The sequence below is a fragment of the Plectropomus leopardus genome, chromosome 9, assembly GCF_008729295.1.
Source record: "Plectropomus leopardus isolate mb chromosome 9, YSFRI_Pleo_2.0, whole genome shotgun sequence".
Classification (NCBI taxonomy): domain Eukaryota; kingdom Metazoa; phylum Chordata; class Actinopteri; order Perciformes; family Serranidae; genus Plectropomus; species Plectropomus leopardus.
The window spans coordinates 9,082,430-9,109,190 of NC_056471.1; the positions used below are offsets into that span (position 1 = coordinate 9,082,430).

The following is a 26,761-nucleotide window of genomic DNA, read 5'->3' on the forward strand; positions in this document are numbered from 1 at the left end:
ATCACCAAGGTCCGGTCTGCAGGGAGGATATTTGACTTTTTCTGCATAAAAATATGTACCTGTTGGCAACTTGTGTATGTGTGTGTGAGCATGTGCCAAAGTGTGACGTTCTCTCCACAACAAACGCTCATCCACATTCACACACTGGTATCCCTGGTGACGACAGGACATCATTTAAATCACTTCCTCGTAAAAGGTCATCCTCATCTTTTACGCAGAGAATCCCCACCCCCCTCTTGGTACTACACACCACCAACGCACATGGCAGGGTGTGTGCAAACACGCACGGTCTTTTTCCGCCCTGCATGCGTGCTAGACCCTGACCAGAGTGATGTGGACAGTGGATGTGAATGGATGAGCGCAGGGAGGAGACTGGAAACGCGTGGGATGACAGAATAGGATATGCGCATGTTTAAAAAGGGAAAGGGGGCTATTTTAGTCAACATATCATAACCCATCAGAGAGTTAGAGAGGACAGAATGAGAGTGCACACTGGGAGTGGGGGGGGGGGGGGGGGGGGGGGGGGGGTGGGGGGGCTGGGGAGCACACACAACTCCCCTGTGATTTACTAGACAGTGAACAGAGGATGAAGTGCAGACTGGCAGATGGTCAGACAGACAGTAAAGCAGGCAGACAAACATTGAGTTCAGACAGTCCAGGCAGCAACATGCACCGACGAAAAGATAAAATAATATTGGAGTAATTAGCTCTTTGATGTCAGGCTGCCTCGAGAAGAGGACTGTATGTCTGCGCGTGTGTGTGTGTTTTGCATCTCAGTATCAAAGCTGTTAAAGAGTCTAGAGGGCTGATCACAGGAGACAGGATGAATAGATGGATCAATGAAGGTGCAGGAGAGGAGGAATAGCACCAGATGAAAGAAGGTGGTGCGTAAAAAAAGAGAGATCAGAAACTTTCAATAAAGTGTTTCCTTTAGTTTCCACCCCTCACATCACTGCACTCAATAGATCTCACACAGAGGATGCTGGATTCATAGCTTGAGATTGACCTGTCTGGCTGAATACAGGTTAAATCAAACAGATAACAGGATTAAAAGAAAATATGTGAATGAAAGAGGAAATGGGATTTTTTTTTTTTTTTTTTTTTTTTTTTTTTGGAAAGCCTGCAGGGATCCACTTTTGAAGTGTCTTTTCATGATGCAACAACCTGTGATCTTTCCCCTATTATTCATTGATTCCTAGTAATATGCCTGGGGAAAAATAATAACACTTTTAATGTGTCACTTAATAAAATCTGAGGTTAACCCTTTGAAACCTGGAACAACATCAGTTTTCTTGTGCAGTGTTCAGACGCCTGTCACATGCATTCAAACCTTTGAAACCTGAGCAACTAGGTTTGATTTCTTTTGAAAACATGGCTAACGAGGCAATAAACTAGACAGAGAAAAGTTATTATAGTACAGATGGATAATAATTTAAAAATGAGAAAAAATGTCCAGAAAACTATATATTCATAATAATATTTCTTATTATGTGTTTATTTTTTTGCTTTTGTTTTGTTCTATTTTTTTTTTTTTTTAATTTCAGGTCATTTTCTTGTAACACGTAATTTATGAACTTTTCCCCAAAAACATAATGAGTAACATGGCAAGAAATGTCCTGCAAATTGCAAAATAAATAAATAAATAAATAGTAAAAAGTGACAAGAAAATAATTTGAGGATTACTATCATCTGGGGATTATTACATTATCAAAAAATAAAAAATATGGGGGGGGGTCCAAAAAACTGCATTTGTAATTCTTATAGGATAGTTTATAAATTTAGAACTATACTAGCATTTTTCGTCAGGTCAGTTTCTTTTCCTTTTTTTCTTTTCTTTTCTTTGCTTTTTTTTTGCAATTTTCTTGTAAATTTTCAGTCATCGCTTGCTCATTTTTGGGCCTTTTCTTGTTAATTTACTACTTAATAAAGAGAAATAAAGACACTTTGCTCAGGTTTCAAAGGGTTAACCAGAGCTCGGGCTTCTATGTGCAAAGCTTCTCTGTGTTTGCAGGATTTAAGTCAAGACAAGTCTGCCATCTAGCGGTGGAGCGCTGCAATAACGATTTGCACACAACAAAAAAATATCGACAAAATGGAGCCCGTTGCTCGGCCATGACAATGCAGGTCAGAGGGGCTGCAAGTGCTGCACAAAACAGCGGAAGAAAAGCAACATAGCACCATATTCTGTGCAAAATGCCAGCAGTGATTCATAGTAAAGGGAACACTCATAGGCGCTCGTCAGCAAGAAAAAAGGCCTGCTGCAGTCAGCTGCACATTAATCTTAATCTTTTTTAAAATTTTTACTTATGAAGGGCATTGCAAATTGTTTGCAACATATAATCCAACATGTTAATTTGCATATTTAAACGCACATCAAATGAGATTTTTAGCTTCAAAGGACTCAGTAAACATGCATTCACATTGTCTGTCAGTGCTGGGGGCAAGTGCACGCAGCACAAAAGCCCACAAAAAGTAAATCCATTCATGTTGTTTGCTTAATTACCATGCATTTCCTCATGTGTGCTCCTGCCAGGCTTCTAACATGAACTGATGCATGCAGCTGCAAACATGGAGCTCTATTTATGTGTTGAATAAATATGATATGTGTGAGGGCTGAGGTGGATGTGGGTCAGGGGCGCTCACGCTCGAGTTCATGTAGAGTTAAATGTGAATGTGTGATGCCTAAAGGGGAATAAAGACACTGTCTGTGCCCTCAGTGGGTGCAGGCCTCTGCTCTGTGACTTCACCTCTGTCTTGTGATGGCTCCAAGACAGCAGTGTAAAAGATACAGGGGGTCTGTATTGAGTATAAAGCGCTTCATTTGAGCGTTTCAGTGATTTGCAATATATCTGAGATATTCTTTAAAGATGAAGAATGTGAGACTTGCTCTCCGTACCAGGAAATCTTGTAATAGTGTCCTGACTGACCTTCTGCTGACCTCCCTGTGGATCTGCAGCCACAGATCTGTGAGGTAAATCCTGTTGGTTTAAATCCTCAGCTGACAAGTACCCACCTACATACAGTATGGAGGATCAGCAAACTTCCGCTGTTTAATTTGACAATGCAAATGCCTCCTTGGAGAATATCCCACGGCAGCAGTCTCAGAGGAAAGGCTGGATTTGTCAACAGTTAAATTACATTACAGACTTGTATCATTTAGCCAGAGGTCAATGCTGATGTCTGAAGCCTGTTTTATGTCTTGAATGGATTAAAAAGGAAAAAAGGATGCAACATGTGCTTTTAAAGTCAGATTTTCCACCTTCCTATACAGATTAACACTGAAGAGCTCTCATGTATGGTAATAAATAAAATTAGACTGCATTAATACCTACAGATTTAAGGCTTCAAAATAGCTTTAAATTTTCATTTTGAGATGATACATTGTAGCTTTTTCTTGCAAAACCACTGGAATTTAAGTCTGGCTATCAAACGCCATAACCCAAGGTTACTTAAGTTATAGATTGAAGCTTGATAAAGTTAACAAACATTTTTTACTTTTATTTCTGGCTTATCATGGTGTAAATGTGGAAGCTTTATCACTATCATTCTCAAAGAAACAAACTCAAGACGCATGATATCGAGGAAAATTCCCAGGACTCGTTTTTATTAAGAGAATTTCAGAACATAAAGAGAGGGACCAGACACCTGCATTTGTCAGAGAGGGTTTCCAAATTCATTCGTCTAAAAAAACCAGAGTGTTTAGAAAAGCTGACATGACAGCGTGGATGGAGCAGGAGCTGTTTTCACACGCAGGGCCGTCGAGGAGACAGGTCGGAGGCCATCGCTGTTCCCGGAATGTTTCACACATGTTCGTCTTCCTCTTTCTTATGGACAACACGCTTCAACACGCTTTTTTTTTTTTTTTGAAACACAATTTCAATGGAAAAAAAAAAAAAACAAGAGACAGAAGCAAAGGGAACTCACTGCACATTTAGAGGTCTAAAAGAATCACCCACATTAACATGGCTGAACCGTTAATAAAACATGGATAAAGGCTGAACTGTAAGGGGGAGGAAGGTCTAATCTGTGGAGGAGGAGGAGGAAGAAGAGGAGGAGGAGGAGAGGAGGAGGAGGAGGAGGAGGAGGAGGAGAGGAGGAAGGAGGAAAAACACAGGAATACACAACTCACAACATAGCCAATCCGGCAAGGGACGACACTTTCTACACCAAACAAGCCTTCAACAATCATGAAATGCCATTTAAAAAAGATTTTAGTGTGTTCATCTTGCTTGCAGACACTTGATATGACCACTGCAAATCTGCAAGGCGCTCCATAATCAGCTTTGCGTTTTGTGCTAAAAATCTGTACGGATACTTATAAAATCATTGATAAAAATATTCCTCTGTTAACAATACGCCTTGGAGGGAAACCATGTGAGAGACTTGGGGGGGCTGGCTGCTGGCTGTCTTGTCCTCCTTCTGGTCAGGGGGAGCCTATTAGAGGAGGAGGAAGCTTGGGCAGTGGTGCTACTCGGACTTGGCCTCCTCCTTGGCCTCCTCTGGGGCTGCCTCCACCTGCGGGACAGGGCGGACAGGTCAAAACTTTGTCTTCTCCATCTTTAAGATCTCAAGTTGAAACCCTGTGTTTAAAACACCAATTTTTTTTCTTTTTAGTTCCACCCACCTCGTTGGTCTTGGCCTCTCCGTTCTCAGAGTGGTTTTCCTCGTTTGCCTCCACCTCTGCGTTCTCCTTTGCCTTCTTGGTCTTCTTGTCCTCCTTCTTGTCATTCACAGCCTTTTCTTTCTGCAGGGGGGCCGCGAGAAGAGCCGTTAGCAGGCTGGATAATCACACACACTACCTGTGGCTTATATTCAGAATCAGGGCTTACCTTTGCTGCCTTCTTGGCCTTTGGTTCCGGCTTGGGTGGAGGCGGTTTCTGCGACAAAGAAACGGAAAAAGATCAAGAAACTGCAACACATCCTCTATGTTAGGGCTTTCTTTGCTCATTTTCAATACTTTTTGGATTTCTATACGTTACCAGAAGACTTTTCTCATATAAAACACATTTTTAACGACTGAAAACTGAACTATGTGTAACATTTTCCCTCCAAAGAAACGTTTTTTTAATATTAGGGGTTATAATATTTACATGATTGCTCCCAGCTGACTTGATTAAGGAATTTAGACAACATACTAAAAGAAAAAAATCGGAGGCACTCTTATTACCCCTTCTCTTGGTATTAAGTATGTATTGTATCAGCTCTAAAGTTTTTACACGCAAAATCCGTCCTCAATCGTTTATAATATGACATTATATTATCTTAAAGTTACTTCTAACAACTTTATTTCTACCAAACTCACTGCTTTAACAATCTGAGCTAATTCTTAAGTTTAACAGTGTAAAATATACATGTTTTGAAGGTTGGCATTGCTAGGAAATAAACTTAAGCATTTTATTTTTTTTAAAAAAATCTATTTTTAATGTTTTTGCTTCTCTAAAGGCAAAGTATTGCTTTATCTAATAAGTAATACATGTGTGCAAAAACTTTTAAGCATCCCACTACAAGTTACTTTTTACTGAGGTTGTTAATGTGAATGTATTGGTTTGTGCATGTCCTCTTAAAAAGAAAACCGATTTTATATTATTTTTGCTTATATAAAAGGAAAAATATTGCTTTATCTAATAAGTGATATCTGTGTGCAGCTACTTTAAAGCATTCAACTACGAGTAACTTGTTTTTAACCAAATTTGTTAATGTAAGTGAATTGGTTAAGTTTGTGTATGTCGTCTTAAAAAGAAAACCTATTTTTATATTGCTTTTGCTTTTCTGAAAGCAAGATATTGCTTTTTCTTATCACCAACGCGTGTATAACCACTTTTACGCATTCTACTAAGACTAACCTGCTTTTTAACTGTATTTGTTAATGTAAATGAATTGGTTGAGTATGTGAACGTCTTCTTAAAAAGAAAACCTATTTTTATCTTTTTTTTGCTTCTCTGAGAGCAAAATATTGCTTTATGTCATTAGTAATATATATGTGCGACTACTTTTAAGCATTCTACTATGAGTAACTTGTTTATAACTGATTTTGATCATGTAAATGAGTTTGCTGAGTTTGTTTGTGTCTTCTTACCGTCGCTAACCGAGCTGATCTCCTGGGCTGAAACAGAACAAAGACAGTGATTATTTTGATTAAAATTGTATTCAGGAAACACACAATTTGAATTCAATACTGGTGCTTTCATCCTGATAATGCCCTCATGTGTCCCACATACTGATAAAAATCTAATTTTAATCATATGTATGACATGTTTCATACTGGTGCACGCCCCCCTACCTCCTCATCGGCTGCTGCTCCCGAACTCTGAAAAACAAAAACACAAATGGTTAAAATTGAAAATATTAAAAAGTAAATGGCACTACATGGTGAAACTGCGTTTAAATTAACAAGAAACATTTGAGAAATGCTTCAGGCACATATTACAAGTTATTACAGACCTGCTGAAAAAACTTTTTGGTTTCACACGAAAACAAAATTTTATTTCAAATACAGCTCATTTTAAAGGATTACAGCCCGGAAATGTTGCGGAAAAGCGTGATTTCAGTGATAGGCTGTGAGAGCTCAGCCATGTGGGCCTCTGGAGCCATATTTTGAGGGCCCAGGCCCTGCTTTTCCCTTTCACTCCCCCGACTCTTTCTCTCATTCAATGCATGAAGCTCAGATTTGAAAGCTGGCGCGGGAGTCTTTGAGAAGGGGGGAGGGACCTGCTTGGTGCTCACGCGCGCCACCCGGCGGCAGAGCCACGTCATCGCAGCCATTTGGGACTATGAACAAAGAGAGAAAATAGATAATTTTATCGAAACGCGACGGCGAGTGTTTGTTTTCGCGGCCAAAATGCAAAGTAAAGGCACTAAAGCATTTTCTGGTGGCACTTTTGGCCGGTTTGGTGGCGAAACCGCGATAAGTGAAGCGTTTGTTCTCGGTAGGTCGGCGACGAAGGTGGACAAGAGCTGCAAAGCATGGCTGCTGCTTGTGCTTTAACTGCATGGAGACCGAGAGAGACTTCTGACTCCCCAAAGGACAGCGGCTCTTGCAAGAAACCACGATTTTAAGGCCGTGTCCGAGCGGGAAAATATTCATTCTTACGCATAAAAAATGGACATTATATCTAGAAACTAGGCAAAAATTCCCAGCGACATACAACGGTTATCCATTACGTTATAATTAAGTAATGTCTCAGAGGGATGTCTTCACAATCGTTTGCAATGCATTAATAGCTGATATCTCCCTCAAACTATTTTTATTATTTTGAAAATACGTACCTTTCTCTTGGGCATGTTGATCTCTTGGAGGTTTTCTTACAAATACAACTAAAAACTGTTTTTCTTAGTGGGATCAGTGCATGTGAAGACGAGTGTCTCCCTTATGCTCGGCAGTGTAGTAAACACACTGGAACAGAGAGGCGAGTGGTTGAATGGGGGGAGGGGTGCGGCTAAAGGCATGATTGATAGGCTCTCGGCCAATCAGGTGACGCCATTCGGGGCTGCAGAACACTTGGAATTTTGGAGCCGGTGATGTTCTAAGGTCTGCGCGAGTGGCTCCTTGCAGGGAGAGATGGGAGGAAGCCTGCAAGAATGAAAGGACCGCGAGCGAGGACATGTTGCCTTCACACGAGTGTGTTAAATTACAGCGAGAGAGAGGCCGCGCGCCGGGCCGCTGTGCACCGTTATACAGGCCCCGGGGGCGTGCAGCACGGTAAAGCCATGCGAAGCAGTGCGCACATCTGCAGCGGCCAGCGAGCACAAATTTCACCATAAATTCACTTCGTGTTTGAGTCCAATATGGCGCCCACTCCTCTCCGACACATTTTTTTTTTGTTTGTCAGTCGGCTTTCCTAAATTCGTTTCAGAGAAAAGCCTCGCGCCGTCTGCCCCAGACGCCTGCAGGGGGCCCACAAAGCCCGTCTAATGATGTGGCTGCAGAAAGCAACTGGCAGAGAGCTTGGTTATTTGGGGACAAATTTTGTCTTAAGTCAAAGAGGTTTTCTTTTAAAATCCTAAATATAAATATATCCCACAAAAAAGAGACATTGGGGAGGTTTAGCCTTGAAATTTAATTTAAATGTATTTTATTTGATAGGGACGATGCAATACTTCCAATACAGAGTATGAAACTGATGTGTTGCACAAAGAGTTTATAGTTATTGCTAATTTACAGATCTTGTCCCTAGTTGGGCTTTTACATACAGACCTATAGTGTTAAATAAATATGGAGTTTCAAACATCATAATACATTATAACCATGGGAGGTACAATAAAATACATATACCACAATACACAGACTACAGTACATATGCCACAATACACGTATTTCAATACATATGATAAAATACACATACCACAATACACTAGCACATTTAAACAAATAACTCTTGAGTATTTTCATGATAATATTCTTGTACTTTCTGTGAATTATTAGAATAAATAATCTGTCATTTGTTTTATAACTGTATGTATACCAGATGGATGGATGTTCAACTTTATATAAGAAGGAAAACTTGACAACTAATTTAATTGTAGGATGAAGACATATTTATGTATTTAGAAAGCCCAGAGATGGAGAAGGAATTCATTTTTTTGTGCAATTGTTTTTATTTTTGGGACATTTTCCCATGCATAAGAAGACATGGGAGGACTCCAGGCCAAACTATAGGGTTTTGTTTTTTTTGTTTTTTTTTTTAGTGACCATGAACTTAAACAATGTGGCACCACAATAAGAGGAACAATGAGCCAGTTAAAATGAACAATATTTTTGAAAAATGTCACTGCAACTGAAAGGCAATATTTTGATTTTGTATTACTTCTTATTATTTATGTTGACTTGTGTTTTCTTTATTTTATTTTATTTTTTTCTGTATACATGTACCCCTGGAATTCTCTGTTTGTTACATGTATGTTTGTCAATAAACAATTTTAGATAATTTTATTATTTTTTTTAAATAAAAGACGTGCGCTTAAAGAGGCTACATTGTTACACATAAGCGACTAGAAGAGTTTAAAATCACACCAAAATATTTATTTTATTCCCCTTAAATTCACCTACCATACCAACATTTTCTAAATCACATGCTGTTGTGCACATTTGCACTGGTAAAGGGGACAATAGCCTGTGTCTGGCTTGCAGACAATGGGGTCGCTGCTGAAACACTCACACAATATAACCCTGATGTCTTGCCATCATGATAGGCCCGCTGCCCCTGTGTGCGTGCGTGAACGTGTCTCCGCGTGTGTGTTCTCTGTCCACACAGACAGAGAGAGAGAGAGAGGAGGGGCTAGAAGGGGCGGGGAGGCAAAGGAGAGGCGGAGGAGGAATGCGAAGCTCCATCCAGCGCCGAGAGCAGGAGCATTTGCGCAGATCGCCTGCGCTGCCCTCACCAGACACACGGTGTTTCAGTCGAGGAACTTTGTTGTGATTTTTTGGAGCGATCCGCCTGCAAAGTGTCTGCCGGGCAACCACACTGCTCACAGGACTCGTGTCAGCAACCAGGGATTCTAACATGGTGATCAAAGTGTACATAGCATCGTCCTCCGGATCCACCTCGGTAAGACATAAAAGAATCGCATGCATTTTATATACATGTGATGTTTTAACTGGATTTAGCTGCAGCATTACAGCGCCTGTTAGACAACAAAAAGGCAGCTGAACTTTTACTGAACTCACAGGCTGATGTCCATCGGGCTGTCATCCTCACAGCCTGGACTGGTCTGACTCATCATGCTGCTCTGCCCTCCTCAAGACTTACAGATGGAGTCTGTCAATAACTTTGTCTCAGAGACAGGGAGGAAGTTTGAGGCAGCTAACTGGCACGCTCTCTCTTTGTGTGTGTGGTTTGTCACAGGGTTTCCTGGCTTCACATGTTTTTGCAAGCTCACAAACAGGAAAGACGTGCAGTAAAAATCCACAAATGTACTTAAAATGACTTGTTGTGTCACCTGATGTCAGAAGAGGATGGTTTGCAGTCTGTGTGTTTGACAGTTTTGCCTTCACTGTCCTGCAGCCCAGAGGACCATCAGTGTCATTCCTGCCAGTTTCTTCCAGAGTGGAGAGGAATGATGGTGATGCAATTCTCCAGGGCCCCTTTTTAGACATGCAGCTGCAGCCCAGGAACACTTATGCTCTGTTTAGGACTTGGTGGAGGTTTTGATTTGCAGGAATTTTCCTTAAAAGTGCTCTAAAACTTGAATTCTGACTACTCTTGTAACCAAATATAGTTGGCTTACAAGAGGGGTGACCATACTTTTTTGAATGGAGGCCAAATTAGATAATATGAAAATACATGGGGACCCGCTTCCTCTCGCATCTTATCTGTGATTTTAAAAGAATCACATGCAGATGACACAACAGTTCCATCTTTAAGTGAAAAAGTATTCCACTTTCCAACGCTCCTGAAAGCGACCCTCACTGTCGACTTCACGCTTCTTTTCTGTGGCTGTGTGTGCTAAATTGCAGGAAATATCTGGTGTTAGGGAATTGTTTGTTTGCTTGTTTACTTACTGTTTATGAAAACACATTAGTTTCATCTACGTAGTTCCTACTTGGTGCATGTCTGTATAATTGCCATCTTGTTGGATCAAACAATATTGTGGTAATGATATATTTTAGTATATTTTGGAAAAACAAGCCAAAGGTCGCTTAAAATCAGTCTGAGGGCAACAATTGGCCCCTGGGCCAGATTTTTGACTGGCCTACAGCTACTGCAAGATTCTTAAGTGATGTAGAATATTACTAGTAACTGCCTGGTGCTGATTGTCATAGTCCAGGATGTTACTTAAAATGTTTCATAGCGCAAGTTATCTGATAGAAAGGGTTACTTTAAATTAAATTTCTGCACCACAGTCACTTAAAGTAAAATCTCTTGTTCCATCATATGGTTCAGGTCCCATTCAGAGTGATTTACTCTCACCAAGCAGCTTCACGTTGCAGCTCTCACACAGAGGAAGTGAGCAAGCACAGAGTGTCTTTTCAGTCTGACAGCTCCATGTAACTTTATTGCCCTGACAGTAAATGACATTTGCAAAAGCTCATCAGCAGTCTTGCAGAACAAGAGCTTCCTATAAAGCCAGTGCAGTCTGAGTTCAGAGCCAGTGATGCCATCATTGTGCTGGAGCCTGTCCAGGGAAAAATGCATTACCACTCATTGATCTGTCTTTAGTATAGTCTGCTAGAACAAGTGGACAAGTGCATGTCCTCTTAAAAGCTGCACAAAAACACTTATACTCATCTCCGTTCTTTTAGAGTTGGAAGAAAAACAGCGGTGTTACTTACTTGAGTGACATCAACACATTATGCCTGTTATATGTTAGAGTCTATTAATGTTAGAATCTTTCTCTAATGTCTTATAGATGTAAAAAAAAAAAAAGACATTCAGACTAGTAAAAAGCTGACAAACCCTCAGCTTGCAGTTAGATTGCATCAGTTAGTACAAAACAGTGTGATTGCATTCCACCATCCAGCAGTGTCTGCTGAGACATGACTCACTCCAATCTAGTTCAGCATGTGAATGGAGAAACAGACAAAACACAGAGACGAGCAGGAGTATTTAAAAAATCTACATTTAAAGCTTTCGCTCCACTGAGGGAGCAATTGCAGGTCAGCGAGAGAGACAGTGTAGAATTAGCCCGAGGGATGTATCAGATTTAGCGCTTGACAAGCTACAACAGTCAGCATTATTCAGCCAATTGTATGTACTGAAGACATAAAGTCCTGTTCTGTGTCAGTGCGTATTTATAGCTGTTAATGCGTATTGATTTTTTTGCAGAATCTGATCTGTGACAGCTCAAAGTTCTCAGAAATGGTACTTCGTGGCACCAAGGCTGTTAAACATCCCAAGACTCATTAAAGATGTAATGGACTGAACACTTCAATCTGTAATATAAGACAAATGCAGCTGATTTGCAAAAGTTGTGTAATAATGCATGAAGGTCAAATGGAGGGTAGTACAGTATGGAAATGATATACGATGAAGATCTTAAGGGAGTTGTGCCAACATGATTGCTCCTCAACAATTCCCATTTACATAAATCGTCAATAGATCCGGTTAGTATGTGTGTGCCCACTGGCTTCCACATACAAGTTTTAGTCCTAAAGTAATAGACCTGGAACAAATGTGATGTTTTTGAAGCATTGATGCTGTAGATTTAAGAAAAATATAACATTAATGCCTTATAATATAATGCTATCTAACAAAGACAGCTAACTACAGTTCTGATGGAAAAAAAAGGAACATAATCAGTGCCAAAAAAGGATTGCCATACTTTCAAGCTTATTTCTCCCCTGACCCCTGACCTGTGCTAGTCCCTTGTGGAGGGTGGTAACTCTGCAAAGCGAATGTGAGCTGACATCATAGTATTTCCACCCAGTAAAGAGAAACAGAACGTTTGAGTCACCTGGAGAAATTGTGTTGTGACTCGCTGTTAATTCTCCAGAGAGACTTCTAGTGTTACCGTCAATGGCTTTGTAAGGATCAGGTCATGCGTACCCATATCCTTATTTTAACCTCAGCTTTGGCAAAACATTAAAGAGGACCTATAATGCTCATTTTCAGGTTTCTAATTGTATTTTTGGTTTTTACTAGAACATGTTTACTTGCTTTAAAGTAAAAAAAACACTTACTGGATCACCTATAGTCACCCTCTGGATAAGATGCTCTGTTTTAACACCTGGCTCTTTAAGCCCTCCTCCCGAAAAAGCCCAGTCTGCTCTGATTGGTCACCGTTTCCAGGTCTTCTGTATATTGGCATCTTGGAATGACTGCAGTGGAGTATAGCAGCAGTTTCTACCAAGAAATACCAGAAATACAAGCTCTTGAACACAATCTAATATGTTGCAACAGGAAATTGATCTAAATTTGGTGAGAAATTAGCAACATCAGCAAGCAAATTTACGTTTCCCCGATGTTAGCATGTAGCTACATGTAGCAGTGTACTTACAGTCATGGAATGACTTTACCAGGGATACATCAGCTTCCTAACACAACACAACCTAAAACAACCAGACACAAATGTGCCAGTTCTAGAATAGCAAATGGCAAATACTCTTTGCTTGAGTTCATTGTGCTGAACTTTTGGTGGTTGCTGCCTGAGTTTGGCCGGTCATATAGGACAGTAGACATTGTGGAGGTAGAAAGAAGAAAAGACAGAAGCGCTAATCATGTTGGTGTCTGAATACTCGGGGTTGTTCAACACAGTGCCATCAACTTGTGAGGACGACCAGAAAAAGAACTGGGCCTGGGATAACATTTCCACCAAACTTCAGATAACTAGTAATTTTCCAAATATGAAGAAATCTTTAATAATTCCAGTGTCTTGCAATAGTATGCAGCTACAAATCAGCTTGTGTTCTCTGGAGCGCGTGCCTGGCATCACAGCTGCAGACCATGGCAGCAGCTTTTGAAATTTTTTTACCTTTTGGGGGGCACGCTTTTGGAGACAGGCGCTGTCGGGCTGTTGCTGCGCAGCAGTGTGAAAGCCCCTTTGGGTAAGCTAATTAAAGGCAAAGTGAGGCGGTCCATTCCATCGCTATACTAGAAAAATTGGCCAACTGGCCATCCAAAATTTGTGAGAAATAAACATCGGCAAACAAGATTACATGTTTCCCTGATGCTAGCATGTTGCTACATGTAGCAATGTATGTCAGGTAAGCACTTGCAGTAGTATGCCTTTGATCAAATGACAGCATACAGAAATCAATCTGACGTCTCAAAAGTAAACAAAAGATTGGAAGCAGAGTACTCAGAACTGTCTGAAATGTGAGTTTTTTGTGGACAGAGATTACTTTCACATATGTTTACCTCATTCTTTGAAACTTTGGCCAGGTTTAATATAAACATTTGACATTTTAACATAATATATATGACAGAAAATAAGGAAAAGCATAACAGGTCCTTGTGAAAAGGTTTTCTTAACTCTCTTTCACATGCCCAGATCTCCAACAGCAGCCACTGTCAGCAGGCTTGATGAGGCCACCTGTGTCTTGTTAGTCAGAGTGAAGTTATCAATAAGGTGTCTTATCTCAACTTTTTTTCAATGAAATGTCTTAAGATATTGGTTTTTCATAAAGCAGGTTTGTGTGTTTGTTTTTGCTTTTCGTTTCAACCTGGTTTATTAATGATAGTGGTGATTCTGCCCTTTGTTCACCAGTTTCATTGTGGTTTCTGGCAGACTGGGCTGAGGAGAGAGAGGGGGACCACTCAGCAGTCTGAGGTCCTCTGGCTGGGTGATCAGACACTGGTGATTGACATAATTCATCCTAGAGAGACATATATTGATTCTGGCTTACCTGTAAATATGTTGCCAATTATATGTTGATGCTGACCTGTAAGATTTAGGTTTAACATTTATTCACCTTTTCAGTTTACCCTATCCCCATGCAGTGGATGCGTCCAGTTAGGGTGGGGCCAGGAGGGGGTATAAGAAGCCACCTGGGCGTTGACTGGGGGGAATGATTGCCAGTGGCAGCCTGCTGTGATTTTCCTTTTTAGCTGTTTCTTACTTCAGATGCTTTTTGTTCATTTTTCATGGGACTTATGTTCTTCTCCACTGTTCCAATTGTGATATTTGGTAAATAAAACAATGCCTCTTGTTCACCTAACTCCAGAGTCAGCCAGCCACACAAAAATCCCACATTAATGTAGAGTTACTGTTTGTAATCCTACAGTCCCCCTTTAAGAAAAAATACACTCATATGCTATTTGTGCATGCAGTATATTTGAGAGAACAGTGCCAATTATTCTCATTTTACCCGCTTCTTAGGTTACATTTAGGCCAAGTTTGAATGACAAACTAGACTATCTTTTGAATTTGCACATGCAAAGCCACACCTGTAGCAGTGCATTTAGACTGTTGAGCACTAACTGAAAACTGAATGCGTCTGTGGCGCAAGCCAAAACTTTGACATCCCTGTTTTCCTTTATGCGCTGAGCCACACTATTGTGCCATTTCCTCATTGCCATTATAAATGTACAAAGAACCAGTAACAACTTGGGAATATTTTTGTTAGTGTAGAATTTGCATTGTCCCAAGTCTTGTTTCTGTTTCAGATTTACTACTTCTCTTTACTGTGGGTTTGACATTAGGGCCTGTAGGTCAGGCTGGAGTTGGACGGCTACTTCAGTGAGTCCATTAGCCTGTATAAAAGGTTATTTTTTGGCCTTTTGCTGTTGTAGCAGTGAGGGAACCCAGCCAGAGCAGCAGTGTAAGGCTCTTTTGTAACAATGTTGTAATGCTGACTGAGCTCTAGATTGGGTGGAGGCTACTGTTGTGTTAAAATTCCACTGAGCGTCTGTTTTCAGCACAAATCAGACTTGATCTAATCAAGACAAAAACCTTTATCCCGTGCAAACACACAGGGCCGCGGCTGATTTATGTTTCCTTTAGTCCAGGCAGTGGATTTTCCTGCATTCAAATGACTCCTGAGCCATTAGAAAGGTCATTTAGTCTTTGCTACGAAGAATGTTTGACAAATTCAGTTTAAATGTCTTTTCCTTTACACGTGAGAGGATTGCACATGAATTGACCTCAGCCCTGTGTTGGCATAACTGATTGAATCAGTCTCCACTCTATTGATCCAACTCCGTGTTGTGGATAAAGTGCATCTAATCAATGCCTGCCATTGTCTGGCAGTTGTTAATGCCAGAGTTCTGCCCTTTGTCAGGGACTGATCAGCTCTAGATCTGATCTCATGGCCCCACTACCACTCTCACATGATGATGACAATGATGATGTGAAACATAAACCAAAGAGCGTATGCTGCAGATTTCCCGTCCATATCTGCGGCCTTTGTTTGTTTGCTTTCTTTGAGTCAAAAATAATGATCCATGCAACAATAGAAACTTTCCACTCTAACTTGCCTTTGCTGCCTCTAATTGTCAATAGGAAATACATTCAAAATTAAATGTCCAAAGTTGATTTAAAAAATAAATAAATATCAGATTTTTTAGCATGCTAATGACCACTGAATATTGTTAGAGCTAGGGGGTTAGGGGTTGGTGTCTAGTTGTACAAACCCACACTCAGAAAGCTCAGTACTAGAACCAAATCCAAACCTGATCCAACCCATAATTAAAGATGCACAGGCTACAGTCACTCATTTAAACGTGCGTTTTTTTGCCCCACTTGCACAGCTTGAAGAGATTTGAATTCAAATCATGGTTAACTTGAGCCTGTCACTAAATATGTTGCTACTCACTATGCTGATATTAAATTGAACCTGGAGCCTGTGCAGAAAAAGAATATCATTCACAGTCACTACTTTAACTGACTTCTCCTTTCTTGGATCACAAATCCAGCCACGGAAAAGTCTCTCACTGTCTCGCTCTCGATGGCACTTTTTACAAGCAGCAAAGCCAATGATTTTCATATCACAGTCACTGATCACACTAAATTCCTGTCAAATGCAATTACTTCCTATTTTTGCCTTTCTGTCATCCATTGTTTTTGTTTTAGCTAGCAGCTAGCCTGCATCAATGTTGTATCAGTGACAATGCAATATTTGACTGGATGTGAGAGGTCAGAGGTGGTGTTGTAGGCTTTCACAACAAAAACAATCCTGTTGGCTGATAGGCTTGATAAAATAAGCTGATTTAGATGTTAAAGTTGCTGCATAATCATTTTCATTTCTGATTTTTCCAGAAAAAAAATTCTCACGCGGCGCATTCCTACATTTAGGTCATTTTGACCTGAGCCCTTAACCTTGACTTTATTTAAATATTCCTTTTTTTGCTCACACAGTTTGTTTGCAGGTACCCAGTGCATGACTCTGGTATACACCCAAGTACAGCTTTGATCATTGCAGTCTTTTGTGAATACACTGAATCATCTAAAGATTGTAGTTCTTCCATGGGTGTGCACACAAACTGTCTTTGGGCATATGCTAACACGTACTTTGGGTTACAGTTCAGTGCTGATAAATTGCCATCAGTGTGTATGAAAAACATGTTCGTTTTATGCAGTTTCTGTATTAATGTAATTAAATCAAATTTTAAAAAAGTTTACTAAACTAAACTGTGTGAGTGAAACTTTACCTGGCAACATTTTCATGATCCTTATTCATTATGTAAGAGTCAACAGCCTACTAACTGCTGTATGAGGGCTGTGCTTTGAGCTAAATGCCAAATTCAGCATGCTAACATGCTCAAAATGGCAATGCTTACATGCTAATACATTTTAAAGATTATATATTCAGTAAACTTCACCATGCTAATCAACTTAGCATCAAAATCAACTTTTTGCTAATTAGTGCTAAGTCTAAAAGTTCAGCTAAAACCAATAAGAATGTCATTAGTTTTGCATGAATTTGGTCATATTGGACAAATTAAATGTTTGCAAAATATATATGTTGAGATATTTCACAGAATATGTGAAATCTTTGACCTACTGGTGGCACTAAAGAAGATGTCAGGGATCACCAAAGTTATCAGGATTCCTCCTTTGGGGTTCATGAATGTCTGAACAAAATTTTATGGCAGCCCATCTGATAGCGTTTGAATGTTTCATCAAAAGACAAAAATGTCAACCTCACGGTTGTGCTAGATGAAATGTGAGGTAAACAGGGAACCCATGGATGTCTGTTTTACATTTCATGATAATCTATAGATTGGTGAAGTCATGAGTCCTAAAACACAGAAGTCCGTTTTGCACTTCCGGCTCCCTTGTCTCAAAGTCTCTGGGTTTTTTTAATGGGTTTTTGGTTAAATCCCTTAAAAAAGGTCTGTGGTTTACATAGGCTAAAGATATTTAGACGTTTTCTTCTGCTACATAAAATGTGTCTGTACAAACCCAATTTTTGAACGTTTAAGGTTTTTAATGCATCTTAAAAAAGCTGGTTGCTAACAAGTGGCTAAATGGGACTGTAGTGTTTGTAGGGGACGTTAGACGTCATCACAGTGGACACAGAAACTCATTAAACCCACTTGTCTGCCTTTACAGCTTTACAGAGTCGCACTCAAACTTGTAGATTTATCTGTAATATTTTTCAATTCTGTTTTAACATGTTTTTACAGTGAAGTTGAAAGATTCAGGCTGGAGACGTTTAAGCCGTGGAACCACGATGTAGTTCATTTATAGCCTAACAATAGCTTTTTGCTTCTGGTGATTTAATTTATGCTTCAAAACACACAAAAGTAGTGTTCATCTGTGAAGATTATCATGCTGAACAAAACCTATAAGTATCATAAAGTCGTGTTGGTCACAGAGCTTATTTTTGAAGATAATCGAAAATCCCATAAGGTTTTTGACAAGGGAACCAGTGCGATGCTAACTTCCTGGTTGGCCTACAAAAACACGCCATCCCTTCACCACTCTCAAGTTTTTCAGTTGGTCTGGAACAAAGTGGTGAACCAATCAACCCATGTTGCCACCCACAGAGCCTTAGGATGGCTAAAATCACAGAAGAGTTACTTCCTGATCAATGTCTAAACAAAATAAACAGACTCAATGTCTCTCCTGCTTTTGCATTTTGTTTAAGTCATTGTCAGTATATATTTGCATACCAAGGCAAGCTAATGAGGTATTGGGAGAGAAAGCACAGATTAAGGAAATCAGATCATGAGGCCTGTTTATTGTCTGCACGTCGGACACTGACTCATCACTCTCTTGTGTATCTTATAAGGACAGAGGAGTAATTTTCCTGCATTCCATAGAGATAGATAAGGAGTAATAAAGGGCAACAGGAGAGGACTAGCTGTTTATTACCACACCCAGAAGCAGGGGCAGCCTGTTTCCTTCCATATTAAAATCACCAGGAGCTCCACTTAAGACACTAGAGAGCGATGCAAAGGGCTAAAGGGGGCAAAGCTGGGAACTCTCACAGTGCAATTAGAGTCAGGGGCAGATGGCATGAGGCCACTTTGCCCCACAAATTAATTTTGCTTGGCAACAGTACAATGCAGGCTTCTTGGATAGTGGCCAGAGTGCGCCAAAAGAAAAGAGAAAAGAGGAGAAAGGGGATCCTTAACTTAACTTATCCTGAGCTTAACTTGTCATTTTAGCAATTTAGGATAAAGTTAGTTTTATTGTTGTTTTGAGTAGCATATTATTGTGTACCATGCTAATGTAAGTCAAAAGGGAGGAAGAGCAGGCAGTGCAGATTCTTCCATCAGAGAGAGGATCGTCTGTGTTTAGAGACAGAGTTAGTTAAAGCGAGTCTGAGCTCATGGTGTTCCACTCCGTTGCTCTGTCCCGCACGGCTTCCAGAGCAGGTGGGCAAAGAGCTGGTTTTAGGACTTTGGCCTCGGGAGTGCAACTGCCATTAAATGATTCAAACTGCACCACGGCTAATCTGCCAGCTTTTTCAGCCCCCTCATTTCCATATCTCAGTGTTGTTGCTTCAGCAGATGGCTGAACAATGAATAATCCACCTGTCTGGTCTGTACACCATAAAGCTGGGAGGAGCCCTCACGCAGAGGTGTCTGCACTGGAAGACAGTAAATTATCATCCACAGAGCTTTGCGGTGTTTTTAAGCATGAAGTTGGCTTCGTTTGATTTTAGGTGTGTGAATGTGGGTGCAGCTGAGGCTGGATGTGTGTGTCTTCTTGCAGCAGGCCTTATTTGGCTCGTGTTTGACCAGTTACCTCCTCTCGAGTCCCAGAGGAGCTCTTGTTTCCGTCTGGCCTTGTAGGGCCATCCTCCCTCTTACACACTCCCACTGAGAGCTCATTGGACCACAATTTCACACACTAAATCACACACACACAACCACACACACACACACAAACACACACACACATCCTTATAGATAGAGGCATATGCAGGAACAACACAAGCACACAGTGTCTTATTTGTGTCTATTATTTTCCTGTAGGTGACTGTTTTCGGGTTACTCTGTGACAGAACCACTCACGGACATTCATTAAAAAGAACTGAGGTCCCAGTGTCAAATCATGATATATTTTTATTTCCTGTTGGGTCATAGAGTTGCTTATTGGCATCTGCTCAGATGAAAAGCTCATGGTTTTGCATGGAGCACAATAGACTATTTTAAAAGTGTCACAAAGTGTTAAATATGGTGCCGTGCTAATGCAACAGAACTGCCTTTTGTGAGAAAGTGGAGCCATTCAAAAATAATCACATCTACATGAAAATCCCAGATAGTGAAAGAGACAGCAACTCTCGTGTGTGGACCGCCAACACAGTCTTTCTTTGTGGGAAATAGGCTCCATTTATTGTGTTTAAATGATCAGCTTGTCAAATTAAAAGCATGCAAAGTGTTACAAATGCTTTTGAAATGGTTCCATTTGAAACAATAAAGTGAAATTTTGTGTGGAATTGTCAGGAAGATGATGAAAGTCCACTCTTGGGAGTTGCGGTCCTCCTCACTATCTGCCATGTTTCATGCTTACAAAACACAATCTGTCCCTGCTTAGCCTTGTCCGAGTTCAACCTCTTCAATCCTCTTGTTGTATCACTTCATTCATTTGTCAGCAAACGAGTGGTAACTTAGTAACAGAGCGGCCGGCGATCTCTGTGGTGTAATTTCTCACAGCAGATCAGAGGTGTCCTTATTTCTACAGCAGACTGGTGGCAGTATGGGGAACCGAGGCCCTTCTGTTTCCTCATAAGGCTGAAAGTTAACAACACGTCTAACTGACAACTTCCCTCTCTGCCGCCACCCCCCCCTTCTCTCTCTCTCGTCTTCCCCCGCACGCAGATCAAAAAGCAGCAGCAGGACGTGATGGGCTTCCTGGCGGCCAATAAGATCGAATTTGAGGAGTGTGACATCGCAGCCAATGAGGGCAACAGGAAGTGGATGAGAGAGAATGTTCCGGATGAGTCCAAGCCGGCCACGGGGAACCCTCTCCCCCCACAGATATTTAACGAAAGCAAATATTGCGGGGTGAGGCACACATGCAGTCAGATGCTCTGAATTATTGGCACATGACTGTTCATGCAATCACACTGATAAGTTACACACAGAGCTGCGGCTGCTTTCCAGCTACTCAAGTCATGCATGTTGGGTTTAAAATGCCGATTCTGATGTTTTTAGACTAAATACGTTTAAAGCTGCACTAATCGACATTTTAATGTTGACAAAAGATTAAATTACTATGTGTAATGTGAAAGGTGGCACTTGTAACCCACCTAGAAATATCCCCCAGCTCTGCAGCTCCCCTCAGCTCTACCACTTACTGTCTTGCTTTACTCTCATGGCTCTTATCAGCGTCATTTTTAGCAAAAAAAAAATCTTTAATATACCTGCTGCACACCCCCTGCCCAGCACCAGAGGGGATACACAAAGGCAGTGACTTGCTGGTGAACATAGTCGAGCATATAGCAGCTGAAGAGTCAGATATATCCTTACTTGGTGGAGACGTTAACAGAGCTTCCCACTGCTTCTGGTTTTTGTGCTTAACAGGATACTTCGCTGATTTTCAACCAGCTTTGGGTCATAACAGTGTGGGTCATATGTGTAAATGAAATGTGGTAAACTTCCCTCTATCCAACCCAGGGGTGTCCACATTTTTTTGAATGGGGGCCAGATTCGATAATTTGAAAATGCCTGAGGGCTAGCTGCCTCTGGCACCGTAACGGTTATTAAAAAATCAAATTAGACAAATGCAAGTGTTTTATCCTCCACTGAGTATGTTTTCTGCCTGCTACAGCCGCCTTTGCCGTCAAATTTATGCTTCTTTCTGAGTTTATTTGCTTGTTTACAACCTGTTTATGAAAGCACTCTACTTTTGCCTGCTTAGTTCCTACTTGGCATATTTCTACAAACTGTACTATAGTCCTGGTGTTGCGAGGTGATGAAAAAAATGCAAAGAGGTCTTGCTTGATTTACCAAAGTAATGTGGCAGGCTAAATACAGTATATTTTGAAAGATATGGGGGCTGTTTTTATAATCTGTCCGTGGGCCACAATTGGCCCTTGAGCTGGCCTTTGGACTTGTCTGATCTAACCATTGCTGAGATTTCCTATGTTATTGTGTCTAAAGCCTCGCTTCCACCAAGCAGTCTGGCTCATTAGACATTTATTTTTGCGTTTCCATTGTCAAAAGTTGGGGATTGTACCAATAGAACAGTTTCGTCACGTGTTTTCATTGCCCTTCTGTTGAGGTACCTTGCACACTTACCTGATACTAAAAGATGCAACTAGAAACACTGCACTTTGTTGATTGGTCAATAAAGAGTCGACACTCAAGGACTCGATGAACAAACCTGCCATAATTAAATATCCTATCGATTGCGACAGAGACTCTAGAACTCAAGAACTCTAGTTTGTTATTTTTTGATCTGAAAATGTCACGGACAATCAATAAGACAGACGTTCCTCTGCATCGCTGCTGAAGAGACAAATACAGCCACATCTCATTTGAGCAGTAACATCTGGTAACAACCCCACCTACATGTAAGAGTACTGTCTGCGATGGAAACTCAAAACAGATCTAGGGTTTAGGTACATGTCTGTATGGGTCATGTGCGGACTCTAAAAGTTCTTTAACAAGTATTAAGCGGGAGGGCTGCAGCCGTCAGCCGTGAAACAGGTTGTAATGTAATCCCTTGCAGCAATAGCATACCATCAGTGTACGTTAATTAAAAGTGCTTGTGTTTGCCACTGACAGGCTCAAGTTGTTATTAAAAGTTTCTGACATTATGGAAAGGACTCTGCAGAGACTTTACCATACACTGATACAGTGTCTGTTATTGTCTCTCTGCAACAACTCAACTCGTGAGACTTAAGAGAGAGTTGATGGGGCATAGTGACAAACAGACTGAATAATGAAAAAGGTAAGAAAAACATTAATTTTTTCTGTGAAATCCTCTCCATAATGGTGTTGGACAATTATAATAACAATCTGAGGCTGTCAGCAAGCACTTGTGGTGGATGTGCATTGACGTTGTGCTGTTGCCCTGAATTATTACATTGCAGCCAGTCTCAGGGCTGCCGGCTGTTACCCCCTGGCTCTATACTAGACACATTTTTTTCTTTTATATGTTCTTCCTAGAATTCACTGAAAAACAAAACATGGGAATTTATGGTCCAGGTTGAAAAATACCAGACACAATCAACCATCATCTTACTCCTCCTACTCATATTTAACAGACAAATAAAAGACCGATTGCCATCAGATCTTCTCATTTTAAAGCCGTCTGCAGAAAATGAAGCCCAAAATGTCAAACTATTTCTGCAATGTGTGGAGATAAAATTTAAAAAACCAAACTGTTGGCAAATTATTAAAATGAGAGAGGAAAAAAACTCCTGTGTTAGCAAATGCTAGTTTTCTCCCATTAGAGGCACACAGGCTTTAAGCCTTTAGTCTTGCTGTGCAGCAAACAGACAGCTGGAAGTGAAGCAGCACATGCAGGATGGGCTGTATTGAATGTCACAGACAAAGAGAACAGCATTTCCCAGGATACTTGCAGCTGTACGGCCCCTTTTATAAAAATCTGTTTGTGTGTGCACCGGTATGTGTGTGTGGGGGAGAAAAAGGAGTGAAAACAAAGGAATGAGAAGGAGTGAGCGACCAGGAATGAGACAGACTGAACAGCTGAACAGTAAACGGGTGAATATGTTTGCTTGTTTACTCAGGGTTACATTCTCAAAGACAATACCCCTCCTATCAGATGGACTACCGAGGCCTTTCCTTGGACAAATAACACAACCCCGACCTACTCTAACAAAGAGGTCCTCATGTGGCACTGCAGCTCAGATTGTCGCCCGCAGGCGCTGATCCAAAGTCTGTTTCGCATTATCATTCCTCAGGTTGGAGTCCTCGGATCGATCTAAAGTTCTCTCTGCCTCTTTCTCAGAACTATGAGGCCTTCTTTGATGCCAGAGAAGACAACGCTGTGTATGCGTTTCTGGGTCTGACCGCTCCCCCGGGCTCCAAGGTAAGCTTAGAAACACAGTCTGATGTCTGCCCTCACTTTGAACTGCTTTCCAACAGCTGGACCATATTTCCTGTAACACCGGCTTATGTGCCTAAATATATATTTATCCTCACTGTGCGATTTTCATACGGAAAACACACTTATTACATAATACATCTGTTCATGATATCCCTGCACCCAAGGAGGCCTCTTCTCCTCTCACTCCTGCACATGGGCGCCTCCTCTGTGCCACAGCCGGGACTGCAGGGAGGTGTGCCAGTTACCATGGAAACAGAGGGGTTTTCCTGTGTGCTGTGGCAGGGGACATATAAACCAATATCCTCCATTTTAATTGAAACACTCTCTCCCTCTTCTCCTCCTTTCTCTTCCTCTGTCTGTCTCTGCAGGAGGCCGAGGCGCTAGCGAAGAAAGAAGCACAGCAGTAGCAGCTTTACACCGTTTCTACCTGAGACCTGATCTGGACCCAGACCAACCTGGAACTGATCCAGGAGCAAAAACAAGAATTTCACTCGGCTTATAAATATGTGGACTTTTTTTTCAGTATGTTTTATTTTTTCTATTAATCTGTGTTCAGCTGTGCCTTGTCAGCTGTAGTGAAGGGAGATACTAAAGCAGAGCATTATGGGTATCTACAAACAGCTCTGCTTCCTCCCATTAGCCTCAGCCTGCTAAGCCTACTGGCCTAATGACATGTCAATCAACCATTAGCATGAACGTGTAGCTTCTATCAGACACAACCAAATGTATGCACTTTGGAAATGTGTAACACAGATTCATCATTTGGCAAACAGAACATCATCAATGTTAGACCATGAAACGTCTGTTTAACCCTTTGAAACCTGGACTGACGTCAGTTTCTTGTGTTACATTGGGGCGCCTTTCACAAGCATTTACACCAATTGAAACGTGATGAAACTGGTCCGATTTCTTTTGAAAACACGACAGGATTAATCAGAACATATGGAGACAGATTTGTGTCAGTAGTATTTGTGTGAAATTATTGACAAACCATATGTTAATGTGTAATCTGTAAATATAAAACCACCTCCACAAATACAAAAAAATTGTAAACTTGAAAAACTATTTTACAAGTACAACATGGAACTGCAAATACATAAACAAATTCAAAAAAATACTCAGTGTGCGTAAAATTGAAATCTGCAGGCAAAGAATTGAGATTCACAAATAAATACTGGATTCACAAATATTTGTTCACAAGTTGTAAATGTTACGAAGATATTCACAAATGCTTTTTTAAAAAAAAAAAAAAAATCAAATGTATTTACAGATATTTTTTATTTGTGGAATTAATTTGTGTGTTTGCAGATTTGTTTTTATATTTACAAAATAGTTTTTTTGTATTTGTGGAAGGTATTTTATATTTACAGATAACACATTAACACACAAACTGTCAGTCTGTTCAGACAAATAATATTGAGACAAATCTATCTTCATAAGAACAAGTCTTAATGTGTTGAATCCTGGAAACCTGCTGTGCTCCTGCCAATCACGTCATCGCCAAACCTGCAGCACCTTCTGTAAACGTTATGTTACAATCCCATTCTGTTTTTTTTATTTACTTCATATTGTCTTAATGCTGTTTTAAAAGCAAACTTTTTTCTACGAGATGATATATGTTTAAAAATGATAACACATGCCAAAATTACAGGTCTGCAAACACAGAGAGATGTGAAGGGTTTTTTTATTTGCTGTTTTTGTTTCAAGGGGAGGTGGATGGCTGTTTCATTTTGCTATAAGTGTCCTGTTTCACATTGTGTTGGTAATCCCTGTTTTACATAATCTTCCCTGAAATAAATAAAATAATAAAAACTGCAAGCCGACTCTCAATATTCCTTGATGGCTGTCATAAAAAATACTGACACAGTCAAACCAAATTGAAACAAATTCCGCAGTCTTATAACATGCTGTTATTTAATGTACAATAAATGAGTTTAAGTTTACAGAACTTGAACAATCTTTGGACTGACTTTGTGCGCTGTGATAAGCAAGCATTCAAGCATTTGGAACAGGTGATTTCATTGTTGTCAAGACCACCTAAACTGAGACCAAGTCATGACCAAGACCAGAGTGTATTGAGACCGAGGCCAGACCAGTGTGAGATCCACACTGTTTTAAGTTTAGTTTATTTCTGTCATTTTCCAACGTATACAACTCCAATACACACAAGGAAAATAGAATTAACAATAATAACTCATTCCGTTTGAAGCAGTCACAAACCAAATCAAGTAGGCTGAAGTCTTAGCTTATTGGAACTACACTTTTACATTTGTTGTTTTGTACTGTTATCTTAATATTATAAAAATAAACTAAAAGAATGTATGTATCCCAAAGTCCTCCAAAAATCTTCATATACACACATTGGTGTTCATAACTTGGTTTTAATTTTGTTAATCAACTTATTTAAAGTTTTTTTTTTTTAAATTCTTTTATGTCTTTAATATTTCCAGCTCCTTTTTATAACTATTTCATCTATTAACACATTTGACCCTTATGTTTTGCATTCGTTCTGATTTTTGACTTTGTAAATGTACATGTTCCTGTTAGTTCACACTGACTCTGTCTAAGTTTGAACAACTTCTGGACACAGTCAGGAAGCAAGTTATCAAAATCCCCACATGTTATTATGGTCTGCAACAGTCCAAAATATTAGTAAAGATGGACAACTCTCACAAATCCAAAAGCTAGAGTGCTTAAACTCAAATTTGTTATGTCTTAGGATATAAAGTTTGGAGCTACTCCAGAGACAATGAACTGAGAGAGATGTTATGGATGACACTGAAAGCAGCCAGGAGTATTTTTGTACATTTTCTGTTTCAGACAGAACACTTGTACAGAATAAAGCTGACTTCCTCTTCTAGTTTCTGGCTTTGAGAAAAAGTAACTTATGTTCACAAATATTGATCAAACTTCC

The 26,761-nt window shown here is 40.3% G+C and overlaps 2 protein-coding genes across 2 annotated transcripts; one reads left to right on the forward strand and one right to left on the reverse strand.

Moving 5' to 3' along the window:
- Positions 1–4,425: 4,425 nt before the first annotated feature.
- Positions 4,426–7,407, reverse strand: LOC121948218 (non-histone chromosomal protein HMG-14A-like). The gene is made up of 6 exons (XM_042493552.1): positions 7,267–7,407; positions 6,281–6,307; positions 6,077–6,103; positions 4,830–4,877; positions 4,625–4,744; positions 4,426–4,515 (listed from the first exon to the last, which is right to left on the reverse strand). Exons 1-6 carry the CDS (start codon positions 7,279–7,281, stop codon positions 4,468–4,470), a joined length of 285 nt encoding a protein of 94 aa, XP_042349486.1. The 5' UTR covers positions 7,282–7,407; the 3' UTR covers positions 4,426–4,467.
- Positions 7,408–9,327: 1,920 nt separating this feature from the next.
- sh3bgrl (SH3 domain binding glutamate-rich protein like) lies at positions 9,328–25,146 on the forward strand. The gene is made up of 4 exons (XM_042493455.1): positions 9,328–9,545; positions 20,649–20,834; positions 23,749–23,829; positions 24,216–25,146. The coding sequence occupies exons 1-4, from the start codon at positions 9,501–9,503 to the stop codon at positions 24,252–24,254; spliced, it is 351 nt and encodes a 116-aa protein (XP_042349389.1). The 5' UTR covers positions 9,328–9,500; the 3' UTR covers positions 24,255–25,146.
- Positions 25,147–26,761: the final 1,615 nt, after the last annotated feature.

Coding starts and splice junctions, on each gene's coding strand:
- LOC121948218 (XM_042493552.1), bottom strand. Junction 4,878..6,076: donor GATCAGCTCGGTTAGCGACG/GTAAGAAGACAC, acceptor TCTTTGTCGCAG/AAACCGCCTCCACCCAAGCC. Junction 4,516..4,624: donor GAGAGGCCAAGACCAACGAG/GTGGGTGGAACT, acceptor CCTGTCCCGCAG/GTGGAGGCAGCCCCAGAGGA.
- sh3bgrl (XM_042493455.1), top strand. CDS start 9,501: ATGGTGATCAAAGTGTACATAGCATCGTCCTCCGGATCCACCTCG. Junction 20,835..23,748: donor ACGAAAGCAAATATTGCGGG/GTGAGGCACACA, acceptor CCTCTTTCTCAG/AACTATGAGGCCTTCTTTGA. Junction 23,830..24,215: donor CCGCTCCCCCGGGCTCCAAG/GTAAGCTTAGAA, acceptor CTGTCTCTGCAG/GAGGCCGAGGCGCTAGCGAA.